This window comes from Conger conger, chromosome 8 (genome assembly GCF_963514075.1).
Source record: "Conger conger chromosome 8, fConCon1.1, whole genome shotgun sequence".
Lineage (NCBI taxonomy): Eukaryota > Metazoa > Chordata > Actinopteri > Anguilliformes > Congridae > Conger > Conger conger.
This window is the reverse complement of record NC_083767.1, coordinates 8,911,047-8,929,442: the sequence shown is the minus strand read 5'-3', so window position 1 is coordinate 8,929,442 and position 18,396 is coordinate 8,911,047. Positions and strand designations below refer to the sequence as shown.

The window sequence follows — 18,396 nt, the reverse complement described above, 5'->3', positions numbered from 1 at the left end:
TGGGGTGTGTTGTGATATTGGTGTGAGTGTTGGGGTGTGTTGTGATATTGGTGTGAGTGTTGGGGTATGTTGTGATATTGGTGTGAGTGTTGGGGTGTGTTGTGATATTGGTGTGAATGTTGGGGTGTGTTGTGATATTGGTGTGAGTGTTGGGGTGTGTTGTGATATTGGTGTGAGTGTTGGGGTGTGTTGTGATATTGGTGAGAATGTTGGGGTGTGTTGTGATATTGGTGTGAGCGTTGGGGTGTGTGGTGATATTGGTGTGAGTGTTGGGGTGTGTTGTGATATTGGTATGAATGTTGGGGTGTGTTGTGATATTGGTGTGAATGTTGGGGTGTGTTGTGATATTGATGTGAGTGTTGGGGTGTGTTGTGATATTGGTGTGAATGTTGGGGTGTGTTGTGATATTGGTGTGAGTGTTGGGGTGTGTTGTGATATTGGTGTGAATGTTGGGGTGTGTTGTGATATTGGTGTGAGCGCTGTGATATTGGGGTGACTGTTATGATGCTGTGGTGACTGCTGATTTTGGGGGAGAGTTTGCCTGAGGAGCAGACTTTCTCGATGGCTCTGTACAGTGAGGCTGGCACAATGAGTATAGGCCGTACATCAACAAAAAAGGGCATTTCTCCTGGGAAATCGAATGCTTTCAGCTGCATTTTGTTTTGCTCTTTTGATTCAGTTTACAATGAGGATATTTTTTCAGTCTAATACAAAATCAGACTCCTGTGCTGTCAAGGATCCTCAGTTTCAAAACAGCAATGCAAACCAGACCTGAAGACTTTGCTATTACTTTTCTTTATTTCCAATTGTCCGCTCTCATTGTGGTGTCTTACCATAGAGACAGCACTATGAGGATACAATCCAATCTTACAACCGGGCTAAAATTCATCACTCAATGGCCCTTTTCTCTGGCAAAGCAAAGGGCTTAAAATCATCACAGCCAATGCAGGAACACAGGGCACTCTCCACCACACGGACTCAAACTTATAGGGCACATAAAGGCATACGGATTAAGATTTCCCCTGTGGCGAGGCGCTGGGATCTACAGCATGGATTACTTTTCCCTCCTACCCCTCCAGCCCCACCCCACCACCATTCTCCTCAACGCTCTTCTCGCAAAACAAAATGGCGGCCAGAACGCAATGGTTCCACCAGGGCGATACCCCTCTTTTCATATGAATGGGAAATAGCATGCTTATGAATTACCACTGACCAATCAGTGTAAAGGACAGCATTTCAAACCCATTCATCAAAATTCACACATGCCCTGTTCCTCCATATTTCTTGACCCAGCTTTGCCGAGAAGCTAAGCTGCCAGGTGCTGGTTGTGCAGGATTTGGTTGTGTTTCAGGTGCGCAGCATCCCTCAAATGCCACATTACACTAACAATGCAGCCAATGCCCCAATGCCTGATGAATCCAAACTATTAAAAACAACAATGAAGTAGCGTTCAGTAGAAGTTCTTCTCCCTGAATCTTCTCCCCAGCTCTGACCTCCCCACCGCAGACTGACAGACTTTACCAGTAATTTGACGGATGTTTGAAGATGGATTTCATGGCTAAGGCTCTTTCATTCCAGGGTAACGACTTCATGTGGACAGGAAGCTTTGGTGGCTACACAGAGACATGAAGACTCTGGACCCCGACGCTGACATCCAGGACAATAGGTGACATTCATTTTTAAAGACTTACTCCCAGGTGAGGCTCCGGCTTATTTGCTCATGTTTTTTCTCACTTTATATGGAAGTAGGTGGTGTGGGTTTGGAGTGGCCTCTCTGATACAGGTCTCCTCTGCAAACATTGAAAGCAGCATATCGACATGTACAGTAGCAGCACATGAGGACCAGTGCTTTGTGTGTACTGTAAATTATGGTACAGTATGTCTTGTATTGAGGGGGGTGGTCACTCAGCCCACTCCGCGAGAGGTTTTCTACCCAGCAGGAAACTGTATCATCATCATCTTGCGCGACCACGGAAATTCCGGCATGTAACTCTGTAGAAAGTTGATTACAGGCTATGCACGTTTGTGTTTTGTAGTTTTTATGCTACCTATATCAAAGCCAATGGGCCTATTCCGCATTTATATATGGTCTTGGACAGGTCCTGCCATTGTACGCCTGGCCTTATTTGGACGCGCCCGGGAAAATTACTGCTTGAATTGGACTTCGGGGGTTTTTTTCCGCCATATAAATTTGTCAGACCTCCACTGGTAATCTTTCACAGTGTGCATTGGGGATCCACCTACTGCTTCTTAAATCGTGCTTTAACTTACAGCCTACAAATCTGTGTTTAATAAGGTCTGATATTAACATTTTACTTCAGAAAACAAATCATGCTGAGAGCAATGGATTTTTAAGAGGTGCCTTTAACGAATGGTGAATACGTCCCTGTCAGGAGGTAATGCTATGGAAAGGATGTTATGACTACTGAAATATCGGTGGGAACACCAGGGACTGTTATTCAGCTGGATCCTACCTGAGAAAATTCACACAGACATTTTCTAACAATTGCACCCCAAAGGTTAGTGTACTGTGCATGCGGAAAAAAAAAGTGAGTTAAATTACGTATAATATGCAGTCCCATGCCAGGTATAAATATGTGATTTGACACAGGGCTTTGAGTGCACAATCAATACTGTCATATTCAACTAAGCTGAGGTGTTGATAAAGAGTAACGCATGAGGGGTTGAGCTGCTTGAATAAACCCATGCCACCCACACACAAACACGCAGACATAATTTACCACACTGATGGCAATGAATCCCGCCAGGAAAAACATACGCTGAAAAAAAAAACAAGGTAATGAGCTGCGATTTTTACATTCCATCACAGGGGCACTGACAGTCTTTCACTGCGCTGACTCTAGTATATTAGCGAGGGGTTGACAGGTGGGCGGCGGTGACCCAGTCGTGTGTGCGTACGGCAGGACTGTCGCCAGTCGGGTGACGATTCTAGCGGCCCACAGCTGGAGAGGGCCCACAGCAGGTGAGCGCCCACAAAAAGATATTCTTTCAGAATAAAGATATTCAGGGGACCCAGACTTCCTATCTACACCCTGGGGGTACACCACTCAGTCTCTCCATCACCAGTTCAGGTTGTTGCATAATCAATTTTTACTTAAAAAAGACACACTTTACCACTTCCCTCTGCAGATAAAGACTTTGTCTGGCTGTGACCCGACACCTTCAAAGATGGTATCTGAGTACCAGAGTTCACGCCTTCCCCCGGTGGCTCAGATAGAGTTGGTTGCCGCCAGCGGGCTGAACTATGGCCGTTCATTGTTTTTTCCCCTAGCTGTGGGGAGATAAAGGGCTCCATAAATCCGCTTTTGAGTCCTCCTCGCAGTGCCGACTGGAGTGGAGTCTGGGACGCTTCCAGGTCACCGCTGACGCTGGAACTTTTCCCTCGTGCAACCTTCATTCAGTGAAGCCCTTCAGCCTGGAGTAGCTGCCGATTCCCCCGCTGAACAAGAACCCGGATCGGCCCTGCGCTCACCCATTAACTAACGCATATGAATCCTTAAAACCGACACTGAGGAAGTCAATACTGCCGTGTGAAAGACTATTGTTTTTGGTTTATTTTTATCCCCCAAACACATTACTGTATGTGTTTATGAGACTAATTAATGTGCGGCTAAAACATAGGCCGGCGTCCAGTTAATATTTTTTCTTAAATTTTCTTCAACTTTTATTTTGCTCAAATGTATCATTGTGTCCTTGTTAAATAACACAGTTGAATGTCCCAGTTTCCTTGTTAAATAACACAGTTTGGTGAGTTCACTATTTTAATAGTTATTTTAAAGTCATTTGAGGACAAATTGTGATTGAATTAAAGCCATTATATTGTTGCAAGTTCCATAGAAAAACATCATAAATGTTATAATTAGAAACATATCTACAGTATAAGCAGTCAGAGGCTAAGCTTAATTAAAGGAAGTAATGAAATCCATGTCCAGAAATATGGGAATGATATTAGCAACACAAAAGGTGCTTATGTAAATGTGTTCTTCATATTAAACACCAAGAAGGTTGCACCTCTTTAGACTGTTCAGAGTAATATATGAAATTAATTACAAAGATTACTTGTATATACTTTTTCCTAAGCAGACTAATTAACTACCCAGTTTTTGAGAGATTAGAGATGGTTAAAAGAAACAATTATAGTATGGGTCAAATGTCAAATTCCTCATTGATTTTATTTGATTTTTTTCATAAATCATGACTGAAGTGCATAAATCATTCCTTATGACTCTGTGGACCCATGTTGCCCGGAAACCTTCGAGAATACTTTGTTTACTACTTTGTGAGCAATCAATGTAGGGAAAAGTGTTTAGTTTCTTGTAGCTACAATGTCTGCTAATAATTTTGAAATCCTCTTCCACAAGCAGGTTAGACCACAAACTCACCTCTTCCTAATATGTATACAAGGTAAAATGGTGTTACATTTAGCACACAGAACACTTGTAATTGCTTGGTTGCTTACAGATATAAAATTATAATAATTAGTATTAATTTGATTTTGTGGCATTTTTAAGATGAAGGTTCTTTAAAAATGAGCTTCAGAGCGGGGGTAGACTCAGGGGCTGAAATACAGTTACAGTATGGGTTAGGGTTAGGGTTAGGCTGAATTGAATATATTCAGAGGTTGGGTCTCACAGAACACCAAAGAATCAACTTCTGAGCCTCTTAATGGTCTTTTCTTCCTTTTTACCATAACTTTTGGTACCATTACAGTGCCTCTTGTGGGGACATACTGTGACCTTGCATCTATCCAGCACACCTGTTGCAGCTGGTCATGAAATGTGCCCTGAAAACTCAACTAAGCTGAAATCATAGGCATACCTGGGACGAAACATAAAATGCATAATACAATGCAAAGATTTTTTAACCAAGGACTACACTGGTTCATGTATTTTCACACAATATCCTCTCAGGCATATTTCTTTGCAAATGCAATGATTTTGTTCTGTGATATCACAAAGACATCAGTCCCCTTTCCCGACATACACTTTACACACACACACACACACACACACACACACACACACGCAGGAAATGAAGCATCCGAGCATGCACTTTAACAGCATTTGCATCATGCCCAAGTGTTTCTGTCAACACACCAGTGCTAAATTCTTCATTTAGTGTCGCAATTGCAGCATTATAGCAATGTTGTGATAGTGCTGTGCATGCATGCACTGGGTTGCCAGCTCACCGGTCCCCTGTTGTAGGGTGCTTACTGGCTGGTCTCGGTGTGATAGCACTGACGTCACTGTGGCTGGCACATGGTTGCTGAGGTCTGCTGTGCAGATGAAACAGCTCTGAATGTGATTAATTTTGCCCTGGCACAGTGTGAACCCTCTCCGTGGAAGGCCTGCCTTCATTCTTTCAAATTACTTCCAGAATATGTGACACTTAACTGTGTCTTAATTTTGCTCCAGGAAGCAGGTTTCACTGACAGATCTTGCTGTCTGATTAAAAAGGGCCATTGATGCATGAACGGTTTAAAATTTCAAATGTGTAGCCTAATATTTACTATTTACAAAAATGTATGGTTTGTATATCTATAGTTATTTTTATACTATTGTTATTGTATTTGCAGCAAGCACAGGTGACCAGAACTCATGTTATATCATTTGAAGTCCGATAATGCCAATCAGTACTTTGATAAAGACAGTTAAGATGTTACGTACCATTTCAGTTTAAAAGGCACGCGCACAACTATTAAACCTAATGAGATCTCGTGACAAAATGCGTTGAACTATCAGCTATCAATTATTTGGTCAAACCCTTTAAAACGTCTGAAAAATTTTCCAGATTCAACGACAGACCCTGTGGCATTCTATAAATGACGTGCTGCTGATATATAACCAGAATCAATGCATAATGAGAAAGATATATATATATATATAGATTTTTATTTATTTATTACATGGTCGTTGACACATTAGTTGTCAACCTGCGTTTCCCGGCGCTCAACAGTAGACTTCTATTCCTGCATGAGGGCGGTCACTAAAGAGTGCCCTTTTTCTCTCTAGGACCCAGAGGAATAATTGGCAAGAAAGGACAGTTTGCTATTTGAATGATGAAAAAATCCCCTTGGTTATGTGAGGAGAACCGGAGAGAAAGCAGTCACCTGCTGGTGAAGGACAGTAAAACAAGATAACAGGGAATCTCAGCACTGCCAGAGAATTCACCGTCTTTTCCCTTCAACTCTCTCAACATGTTTTCCTAGGAGAAGATATTTCTCTGTGACTTTACTCATAGAAACAGAACTCAGATGTACAGTCATTCGTGTAGCGTTATGGCATAGTGTTGCACTGCTGGTGTCTTGTATTGCGAGAGAACGCTTTGATTTCGGCTCTGGACTTCAAGAGATCAGAATCTTTTAATATATGAATGAGCGAGATTATCCGGGGCCGTTATTGCGGGCACTGCAAATTGAACACATTTCTTAAATTTGCCGCATGAAGCTGTTCAAGGAACTGGGTTTCTGAGGATGCAGCAATTTGCTAACCGCTAGTTTATTGCTGGAGAGACGATACTCTTCCACAGTAGGGATTCCCGTTTACGTTTTAAAATTTGGTTGGAGAGTCAGCTGCTTGAGAGACAGATTATCTGCATTCCAGCTGCCAAGAAGTTCAATTGCATTGCCATTATTATTGTTTTTTTTTATCCAGAAGAGGTGTGATCTGTTGGAATGAGACTGTGTAAGGGAGCCGGCGGTAGGGGGATTGGGTTGAGTTTAGGTCGGGAACTACAAGTCTAGATACCTAAACTTTGCTTAGATATATTTTATTATCCACGTCCCTGATATGGATCGGTCAACTTCCTTGGACATTGAGGCTCTGAAGGTAAGTAATGGCTAAAGCAGTACCTCAATAATATGAGATGCCACACGCGATTGTTGTCCACTTGTCTCCGCGAATCTGAAGAGGTTGCATGCAGATTGTTGTAACCTAACATATAGACTACGATGGCGAGGAATGGAATATTTCAACAGAGGGTTGACATTCAAGCGCATTGGTTTACAAGTTGTTAGACTAGACATTAAATAAACCCCTGCATACTTATGTGTGTTTTAAAACGCTGTATTGTTTGTCCAGACTGTTATTCAAGTTCGACGCTGGCTGTAGCCGACATGTGGGCTATTTTACATAGAAGGAAATTCGTTTAGTTTATGTTAAGACGGGGTTTCCAATTTACATTAAACACAGCCAAAGAAGGTTTAGCTACGAGTTCTTGAAGCAATTGCTTGTTTCCTCTAGTAATTGTATTACTTTATGCATTACGTCCCTACGGTACAATAAACAATGGTTAACCTAGTAAGGTTTATTTAGCCTATTTTCTAACAAGGAGGTCAATGAAAAAAAGAAAAGGCTTAGAAGTGTTCTCAATCTTTGGAGCGTGTTTGTCGGGGGTAGTTAGTGCCAATTCTGATGCTACAAGTTTAAGTGCTGCTAATGAGAATCCAGTGTTTGATTTATCTATTCTGTGCACGGAGCTCTTATGAAACAGATCAGTGCTGATGGAGAGCGTTCGCCCCCAGGTTTCACAGTTCTGACGGTCCTTTGATGGGTATAAAAATGTAGAAGGTACTACTTCCAAGATCAACACAGATCCACCGTTAACTAGCAAGAAGGATATGTTTGCTTGCGTATTCGGTTGTCTGTTATTTTTGTCAGTGCGCAAGTGCATGGTAATTGGCCAGCGGGCAGAATTGCTTCGATTTGCTTAACGCAGATTAGGCTATCGCAACATTGCGATTCTGTATAACTCGTTTGAAAAAAAAGAAAAAAAAGATTCTTATTATTTTTAGTTTTTCCCCCTTCTTGAAGTTCTTATGAAGACGTGAGGGTGGATCTGCTTAAACACACCTCATTTGTATAGCAAAGCTGAAATGTCAGATCAGTCCTCAGGTCAACACAGTAATCCGTAGTCTAATAAGTGTTGAGTGGAAGTGTTCGCGGGATGCCCGTCAATAGTCTTTGTTTACAGTTAAACGGGTGTTTAATTAAATAACGTTCTACTTAAGATTTATTTCATGAATTGGCTTATGCACTGATTCATGTGTGAATGTCAATGCCACAAACATACACATAATCTCATTAGATTCGCCTTCATTATTGTTCCCGTATCATAAAAATAAGGATTTAGAATCAGGCATTGTATTATAACGGGAGTGAAATGAAAAGTCTGCTGAATATCACGAGGAGCGCTTCTGCGTATCTGGGAGAATAATGCTGAGGACTAAGCACTGTGTCGTTGTACGTGTAGTACGATGTTAAAATGTTGACAATTCGGAATCATCTTTACAGATATCCTGCCTATTTTTAAAAAATATCGCATGACAGCTGCAGTTTAGTATGTGGCACACACACGCACAGACGCACAATTCATTGGAGATTTACCACAAAGCATTTGTACTACTAGACTTCTAGTCTAGGGGTTCCTCCCAAACCTGGGTTCGGGGACCCCTGGCGGTCCTTGGAGAAACCTCTGGAGATTGTAAGTAGAACGGACAAAAAAGTATTTGTGAGATAAAAACTCTTAAATTAAATATGGAATTATATTTTAAATATTACATATAAACTTATGACTGTCTTTCAGCTTTAATGCATTATTCGAATTACGGCAGTGCATTACAGTACTCTACTTTATTTGTTTGTGTGTACGTGTCTGCTGTAGCTGCTGAATGACATCCCGTTTTAGACAAGCTTTCATGCTTTCACGTTGAACACAGCGCAGAATTTGAATTCGAAGAACCCCCCAGCACTGCTTCGCTTTGTGCCTGGTTCTCTCTGACAAACCAGATGAAATCTTCTTTTTCAATAAAGCGTTCCTGATAGTCAATGTAAAAAAGGAGCACTGTCAATTTTCAAGTACATCAACGACATGCAAATCAGACTGTATCAGACTGACAGAAAAATGATGGATGACGATTTTCCCCACTATCTCCTGTGATGATGAAGAGCAGAGTTCTGTTCTGCACAGAACAGCAACTAATCTCCAGACGTTAATCAAAGTCAGAAATGTATATAGAATGGTGTGACATCTCATTATATGGATCAAATGGTTTTTGTATCAGGACTGATATCCACTTAAAGTTGACACCGTCTTGACGTTTGGCATTACAGACCTACCAATGTTCAGCAGTTCTGCAGCGATTCAGGTGTACGGCACACTGAGTCAGGGGTAAAGGGTTTCTAGATTTGGTTTGCTCGCGTATGTTAGGTAAGAGCGGCTGGGCGGCACGGTGGTGAAGTGATTGGCACCCTTGCCGGGGTTCAAGTCAAGTGTGCAACCGGGTGGGTTTACTCTGGGTACTCTGGTGTCACCGACACACCCGAGGACTCCTGTGATTGCCTTTGACCGAGTCACTGGCCTCAGTACTGGTGTTGGTCAGCAGGCGCTGCACTGTGGCTGCCCACTGCTCCTAAGTAACTAGAGTTAAGTGCAGAGGACAAATTAACCCCACAGGTACCAATAAAGTAGATCCCATTTTAGTTGCTTAGGACCACTATATATAACTGTATAATAAATGTATAATGATATTTATACATTTTAACAGTTGTGTTTTGGATTAAGTTAAGTCAAGGATTGTCTTACAACAGGGATCAGCAACTCCTGGTCTTCAAGGGCTGAGAACTGCTGGTTTTCCACCCTCCCTTTACCTGGGAGTCAGGTGTGAAGACAGTCTGGCCAATCAGTAGCACTAATTATCTAGGAGAAAAAGAAAACCAGGGCTGGATTTGGATTCAAGGGCCACAGTTGATGATTCCTGTTTTTGAAGGTCACACAGTAGTGTTCACTCTGTGCCCATTTGTGCTTTACAGGTACAGGAAACCAAGTAAGGTTCTCCCACTGTATCTATGTGTAATTATCTGTCTAATATTTATGTATACTGTAGCTTTTTATGATGCAGTACCACAGAGAGGACAACAGTTTTTCTGCCATTGCGACAGATCGAGAATATTTCTGCAAGCTGTAACCGACCAGGCAGTGCATATTGATTGATTAGCACAGGGCAGAGTCTGTTCTCCAGAGAAGGAATTCCCTGTTCAACCCTACGCTGTACACAGAGCCAAGAACTGCACTCTGCTATGTTGATTTTTGTGCAATTCAACTTTCTGGCTTTTGCCTCTGCTGCGACAGTAAATCTGTGCATATGACTGCCAATATCACTGTCACCACTTGTGCTGTGCGATCCAGCTTATAATGGCTCTCAGGAGTCTTTACGACCTTGTCATCGATATTTTATGTTGGGGTTTTATCAGTACAATTGATCATTTCTCGAAAATAAACACGGATGCATTTTATTTCCAAAGTGACCAATATCCCAGCGCTGTAATAATGAATTTCTTTCATTGGCAGTAAATTTTGTATTGCTAATGTACCTTGTGTGAAAGACTTGCTGAACGAGTCCAATACAGGAAGCCAGTGCATGCAGCCAACATGCAGCAGAGTTGCCTGCTGTATGCACACAGATATTGAATATCAATTAGCTTTCCTGTGGGAAATGTACTGCTGAAATAGAAAATTATCGCATGGACCGATGCTTCAGCTCATGTATCGCTTACTTCTCAGATTGCATGCACGCACGGTGACCATAATTTCATTATAAATTATTGGCAATATTCTGTGAAACCCGAGCACTCGCCGCACACATTACACACGCGGTGAGTCCTGGGCGGTCCGCTTTAAGGTGACCGCGATTGCTCGGCGGCTGTTTCTCATAACCCTGGGTTTGTATTGAATTCTTTTCTCCAACAGGTAATGAGAGAAGTTTAAAAAAGGCACGCAGGTGATTGGAATTGATTGCAGTGTTTCACCTGTAATGTGGAGGCCCTGGGTTCAGTGCACAGCGAGGTCCGGGCCCCGGCTGCATCTCTGTCACCTCTCCCTTCATTTTACACTTAATTAACTCAACCGGCCCCCAGGGCCCTGAGATTACACTGGCGCTTATGTTTCAACAATAAAATGATTTATATGTATTTGCACGGGTACTGTCATGTTGAACATTTCCCCGGCTTGCTTGGAGTGTGTGTGTTTGAAATAGGGCGACCATGATAGGCTGCATGTGTGAGGGGAGTTCACTGGAAAGGGTAACGGTGGCCAGGACTCAGAAACCGACTCTGATGGTCAGAGCAGGCCACACACGGACCGGTCGGAGAGGTCTAGACTGCTCGATAACAACACACTTTGAACCAAAATGGAAGTGACTGAAGTTTTACTGATCAATAAAGGCAGTCTGTCGGTCGAGCCTCAGGATGGCTTTTCTGCTGTTGCGGCGCTCGGAGGGTTAATGGCAGACGGTTCGGCTCTTCCCTGCGATGGCGTGATCGGGATAAACCCCGACAATGATCAACAGGGGGCCTTCGCTGTGGAACTATCGCACTCCCGGGGAGACGCGGCGTTCCCGTCCGATTGGGTATTCTCTGGCACGCACACTGGGAGGGAAATTGGAGGATTTGTGGATTTAATGTCTGTGATTAATCACGGATGATTCATGCGGACCTAAAGGACCCTCTCGGAAAGGAGGCGTTTTACCTCGAGTGCCGCCCTGTGCACCGAATTTCAAAATAAGAGATCATTGGACAATTATAGTCCGGGAGGGCTGCCGTATTCAGATTCTGTTTTCACCTTGACATTGATAATAGTAATAAGCCTAAATGTGTTTGCTCTTCTTCACGGCTCATGTACAACTTCCTGTGGAAATAGTTCATCAGGAGTAGTTGCTTCATAATGTACGAAGGGCTTTGGTTCCTTTGCATAAAACGGTGGTGCAGTTGTCTACTGTTGTTACCTGTGCAGTCTGTTAAACTTCAGCATTGAGAATGCAGTTCTCATCGTGCATCCAGCATTAGACAAAATCTAATGTAATTATGCATTATATAAAGAAATATCCATTGGCTAAATATACATTGAACTACTGTATATGGATTGACCTGACACAACATGCCCTCATGTTGTATAGCAAACACACTATCGCAGGTTTAAACGAGTTTATCGCAAGAATGCAGGAGCTCTTGAAGTGCCAAATAGAAAAAACAGAAACCTTGGACTGAATTTTTGCACACAACCGTGCACAATTGTGCACTGTGCTTGCATAAGATCATCAATTTTCTTATGTGACTAAGGAAGTGGGTGTGCGCTAGCCTTGGAAAAGGGTACTGTATTTAATATTCATGAAGATCGTCTGAATAAGCCCTGTCCCCTTCCTGACTCTGTTCACCAGCTGCTTCACCAAATGGAAACTCTCTGTCCCCCATCACGGAAAACTATCTCTTCTCCTTGCATCAGAGTCCTCCCTGCAGCTAGATTTTATACACAATATGTTACACTGTTGTCACAACGCTGGAATGAACAAGGGGTAGCTGCCATTGATGGGGAGAGATGGAGAGATGTGTCTTTATAATACTGTTAACTATCTGTGATGAGAAATGTTACTGTGAGTAAATTGTACAATGAATAGTCAGGGGAATAGGCCTAAATAATGAATGATTCCCAGACCATCATTGAGGGCCACAGACCGAGGAGTGTTTGAAAATAAATAACACACATACCAAAAGCAGTAATCAGATTTATTTCTGAAATGTAGGCAATATGCTGCTACTCTGTATTTTATCTCCATTCTGTTATTTGATTTAAAAAAAAATTCTAATATATTTATTTTGAAGTCAGTCAGGGCCCCTTGCAATTTTCTTCACCAAAATCAATGTCATAAATCAGCAGGGAAAAATCTAAATAATACGTGCATATTGTCAGTGGAATGAAAACGAAAAGAACTAAGTCTCAATGAAAAACTGCTTCTTTTCTCCATTTAATATGTTTTATTATTTGGGGTATTTAACCAACTTTAATGGTGATTGAGGTAGGAAAATAACAGTATGACAGAAAATTGTCATATTAAGGTCTATGCACAATACCAACAATGTGCACATGGCCATTTTCTATTCAATTTCTTCCGTGTATACCCTTTCCCATCATGGCGTTCATTGAGGGGCTCAGTCAGAGTTCCCCCCGCTGTAAAATCCAGCTATGCCTGCTTGACCACCTTGAAAATTTAGCTGGTCATAACCTGGTCTTGCTGGGTATGAGCTGGTCATAAAGGTTGAAAATCAGTGTAGCATATAAAAAATTCCAAGGAATCTCGTCATTTTTATCATCATATCATTGTGCTCATCTTTGGAGTATCCTAACCCCATATTGCTGAGGAACGTAAATAAAAACAGGGTGTGTATGTGAATTATATAATCTGATTTGCTCTCCTGCTTTGGCTATGGGCTGGAAACCATAAAGCCGTGCGCAGAAATGGCTCCAGACTGTGTTCTGGGCCGACAGAAGGCGGAGGGCGCCGGTATCGCCCTGTGGCTTAGCGACAGCTGCTACCACCACATGGGGAGCGGGTGATGGGAGATGGAGCACAGACACCGGGGAACCCCAGAGAGAGACGGACCCAAACTCACAGTGCCCCCCCAGTCTACAGGTGGAGGGGTGCAGTACACCAGAGAGAGACGGCCCCAAACTCACAGTGAGGGGTAGTCTACAGGTGGAGGGGTGCAGTACACCTGAGAGAGACGGCCCCAAACTCACAGTGAGGGGTAATCTACAGGTGGAGGGGTACAGTACACCTGAGAGAGACGGCCCCAAACTCACAGTGGGGGGGAGTCTCAGAAGGACACTCAAAAGACAGATAAAGGTGTAGGATGTCACCAGAGAGTACTTGGAAAGGACAAGGCCTGTGTCCAAATCAGTGCACTTGCCTACTATTTAGTAGTCATATACAATTTGTATGTGACTTGTACAGTACAGCAAGTGTGCTGATTTGGACATAGCCAATAGCTTTATATCTGATCAGAGTGTGGCACAGCTGAGCAGACCAAGGGAGTGGAAACATAACAACAGGAAGTAGATGAATATGATAAGTGACAGAGACATAAATGAAGGCCAAACCTTACTTCACTTCTGTGCTCAAAAGTAATTTTGGAATGCAAATGTTTTATGCTTTTCAGGGATGGGTATGTTCTCGTACTGTGCCGGGTGGTTCTATAGTTTTTGTCAGTTGCTTTTTCTGGAATCTGTTCGGGTAATTACTGGTGGCCTTCCTGGGAAGTCGCAGTTGAAGCTGCCTCTTCGCTGTGTTTGGGCTGTTTCTTGGAGGAGTGCTGCTCCCCTCTCGCTTGCTATAAGTTGTGCGAGTGCATGACCGGGAAATGATCTATCCATCCAGCACAGAAAGCTGCCTCGTTAAGCTGCGTATTTCATTTGGTATTAATTTAGATGAGGCTGATAATGTTCCCCGTTCATGTAAATATGTCATCCAGCCAGCCTTCCGAGACCACTTGCTCTTTCGCGGGGTGAAATTATGGGTGTGTGAGTGCTGTCGCTGTGTCCCCTGATAAGATTTCCATTGTGTTCCTCTGACGGTCATAAAGCAGAGAGATGCCTCGCCAAGGTGCCATCCTTCCCCCCCCCCCCCCGAAGCCTTTTCCAGGCTTTCATCAGTTACAGCGTGATGTCATATCCTGCGCTGGCCCAGATGAATGTATGCATTGGAGGGAGATGGAATTCGGAAGGCTGTGCATTTAGATCTGGAGCAGCCAGCATTCCCTCCCGTTCGTTATGCAGGTCTTGAGGCATGCAATGTGATGGCGCTACTTATCTGATTGTAACTTTGTCTCTCTAATAAGGTTCTCTTATTAGTTCTCTTACTACTGATGGGGTACTCAGGTGATTCTAACTGTATATCTGGAGCTCCTATTGTGCTAATAGCATCTGCCAAGTGACTAAACTATTCAATTTGCAAGCTAAGTACTCGGCAAGGCCGGCAAGAATTTAAAAGATTATGATGCAAGGGTGATTAAACTAACATGACACATATGTAAATCCACATATGGGCTAAAATATAGTAGGTAAGCCTCATATACCTATAAATGTTTCAAGTATATGTTTTCTTGATTCTAACCAATTACAATCAGCATACTGTGCAAAACGTTTATATCTATCAGCCTGGTCATGGCCAGCATTACAAAATGCTTAATTCATGGTATTATTTCCATGGAGACAAGTGACCCGCTGTGTTTTACATGCACAGACGAACACACACTTCATTGTTCTCTCCTTAAGTCACCGGAGAGCACTGAAGGTTTCTGGTCCCAAGCTATGCGAGACTGCTATTTGCCAGCTCTACAGTACTTTACATACCGTGCTGTGAAAATATGGATTTCGCCCTTAAACTTGATAACTGCTTGCACCACCTTTAGGCAAGATAATTGCAACCAACCTATAATTTGATATCAGTCTTTCACATCGCTGTGGAGGAATGTTATCCCACTCTTTTTTGCCTAACAGCTTTAATTTTAGCGAACCGGCAGGTCTGCTCATTTCTGATCCTGTAATTGGAGGATTCATTCCAGTATTTATTCCAAACACGTGCTGACACTTTTTATGCTTGAGGTAGTATTAATAATCACGTTAGAGACCTTTCTTACACTGGCACTCATTGCTTTGATGAATTCTCATGTTAAGGTATTTTAGTACTTTCTGATCTGATTGCATTACATGCACTGCAAATGTTATTGTCTGTTATTATTCTTCATTGGACTATCCACTTACTGCCGTTGGGTACGACTTTGAAGTTATCTCACTCGCCATTCTCTCCATCTGATATAGTGCTATTTCTGTATTATGCTGATTTGTCATAGTACTCATCCTGGAGGGATAACTATGTTTCATAGTATTCGTTAGCTGTTGACCTTGACTTTCAAATCAGCAATGTTTTGTCCCTCCCCTCTTTTAAATCACTTGTGAAAAGAAACATTTGATTTGATGGGCACTTTTAAAATGACAGAGTTGTAGTAAATCTATTATATTGATTGATTTTGATCTGTTGTAACTTTGCATTTGGAGATGATTCAAAGATGTGCCCCAGGGCTTTTTTTTCTTAAGCACACAATGTCACTCACAAAGTAAGCTCCACAAAGTAAGCTTCAAGTCTATTTATAATGGACTTCACACACACACGTGGACACACACACCCACACACACCCTGTCTCTCTCTCTCTTCCTCCCCCTCTCCCTTCATCTTTGCCTTTGAAAATCATGTCCATGCCCTGCATGGTTAAGCTCAAAGTTTTAGTTCAGTGATGTAAGAGAGCTAAAGGTATTTTTTTTTTAAAAAGCCTGCCTACTCAAATGTCCCTTTTTTCTGCCATTCGGAGGTATGAAGACGGGCGGTTTTATCTGAAGCATAAAATAACAAATGGCTCCTTATCGATCCCTTCTGCAAAATGACCTGCTTGCTTCTGTAGGGCCTCATTCAAAATGAACAGCAACAATAATCTACCGTTGAAAGGCTGTGCTTTGTAGCCCACTGATCGTTAACCACTGTTTGACCGCAATGGCGTCAGACAACACGAACAACAAGAGAGCAGGACGAGTCAAAGTCTGCATTTCTCGATAGTGAGGCCAACCACATACAGGTATGTACTCTTCAAGGAGATCCTAAAGTAGCAAAACAATACTACCTGTAATTGTATATTTAATATTCCCTAGTCACTCAACATAAAGCTCAGGGTCATCTGTATTGTTTTTATGGTAGATTGCTGCAGTCAGAGGATGTCACCAGTGTCCACTGTATGAGTTTGAGATTGAAGAACTTGCAGAACATATCCTGACAGTGCAGAAAATCTGCTGCGTTTTCCCACTGGACAGGGGTGCCACTGAGTTCGCCTTCCATTTTGCAGTCATTTTGCGAGACAAAATAAGGGCATTCTAAGTTTAAACGAACACATTTTGCAACATCTCCCCACAGTATTCCGAATTTTTGGCCCTTTGAAACACTCTGGGCCCTGTTTTGCTGACAGCGTTAGCGCGAACACACCTGGGTGTGTTTGGAGCATTTTTCACCTCTGCTTGTGTCGGTAGTTGATAGTCACGATCTGCTATAAACCCTTGAAGTATGCCAAGGCAATTCTAATCTATCATGACTGCATTATGGTTTATAGTTTTGTGTAAAATTTTATACTCACACTAGTAAGATTTTTCATGGTAAGAAGCCTTGGTCATGTTTTGTCATGTTTTTATTAAATGCTTTTTTTTATTATGACGTACTGTACCCCAGATTATAATGCAGTGATTATACTGTATGATAATATCTTATGTTCTGTACAGAATGCTTCTACTAATGTGTCTCCCAGTGTTTACATGCATGCAGGTACAATAAGTAATGCTTGTTTATTAATTATTCATTTTTACATGTATTCGTTTAATACGGTATTTGGTATTGACTTTGGAGCTTGTTAAACCTTCAAAGGGATACAGTTGTCCTTTTTTGTACAGCCCGGAACTAAGGGATGCAGTTGTCCTCTGGGACAGCCCTAGACTAAGGGATGCAGTTGTCTTCTGGGACAGCCCTAGACTAAGGGATGCAGTTGTCTTCTGGGACAGCCCTAGACTAAGGGATGCAGTTGTCTTCTGGAACAGCCCTAGACTAAGGGATGCAGTTGTCTTCTGGGACAGCCCTAGACTAAGGGATGCAGTTGTCTTCTGGGACAGCCCTACACTAAAGGATGCAGTTGTCTTCTGGGACAGCCCTAGACTAAAGGATGCAGTTGTCTTCTGGGACAGCCCTACACTAAAGGATGCAATTGTCTTCTGGGACAGCCCTACACTAAAGGATGCAGTTGTCTTCTGGGACAGCCCTAGACTAAAGGATGCAGTTGTCTTCTGGAACAGCCCTAGACTAAGGGATGCAGTTGTCTTCTGGGACAGCCCTAGACTAAAGGATGCAGTTGTCTTCTGGGACAGCCCTACACTAAAGGATGCAGTTGTCTTCTGGGACAGCCCTACACTAAAGGATGCAGTTGTCTTCTGGGACAGCCCTACACTAAAGGATGCAGTTGTCTTCTGGGACAGCCCTAGACTAAAGGATGCAGTTGTCTTCTGGGACAGCGCAGCACAAACGGATGCAATTGTCTTCTGGGACAGCCTGGGACTAAGGGATGCAGTTGTCTTCTGGGACAGCCCTACACTAAGGGTTCAGTTGTCCTCCGGGACAGTGCAGCACTAAGGATGCAGTTGTCTTAGCTTTTTTGACATATTTTGGTGCATGTCAGCACAAAATGCATCACAGTGCAATACAGTAGTGTCAATTTTAATTCATGGTACTTTTATTTATTTGTCTTTTGGCATGGATTGTATTACATTTTAATAGGCCGTATCATGTCAATTGTCCATTCAGCTGAGTGGAGGACCACTTGTTTGTGTAAAATATTTTCACTTTATAATTGTAACAATCTGCAAAAAAACTTAAAGTTCACAATTGAATTAAATTGCTAATTCTGAACTGTTATTCATGACTTGGTGACTGAAGTATGCTCCTGCTTTTTATTATTAGTG

The 18,396-nt window shown here is 42.5% G+C and overlaps 1 protein-coding gene across 1 annotated transcript in view; it reads left to right on the top strand.

Moving 5' to 3' along the window:
• Positions 1–6,147: 6,147 nt before the first annotated feature.
• LOC133135414 (zeta-sarcoglycan-like) overlaps positions 6,148–18,396 on the top strand; it is a 149,820-nt gene continuing 137,571 nt past the window's right edge. The window contains exon 1 of the mRNA XM_061252396.1: positions 6,148–6,848. Coding sequence (XP_061108380.1) covers positions 6,810–6,848 — 39 coding nt within the window. The 5' untranslated portion in view covers positions 6,148–6,809. The remainder of the gene's footprint in view (positions 6,849–18,396) is intronic.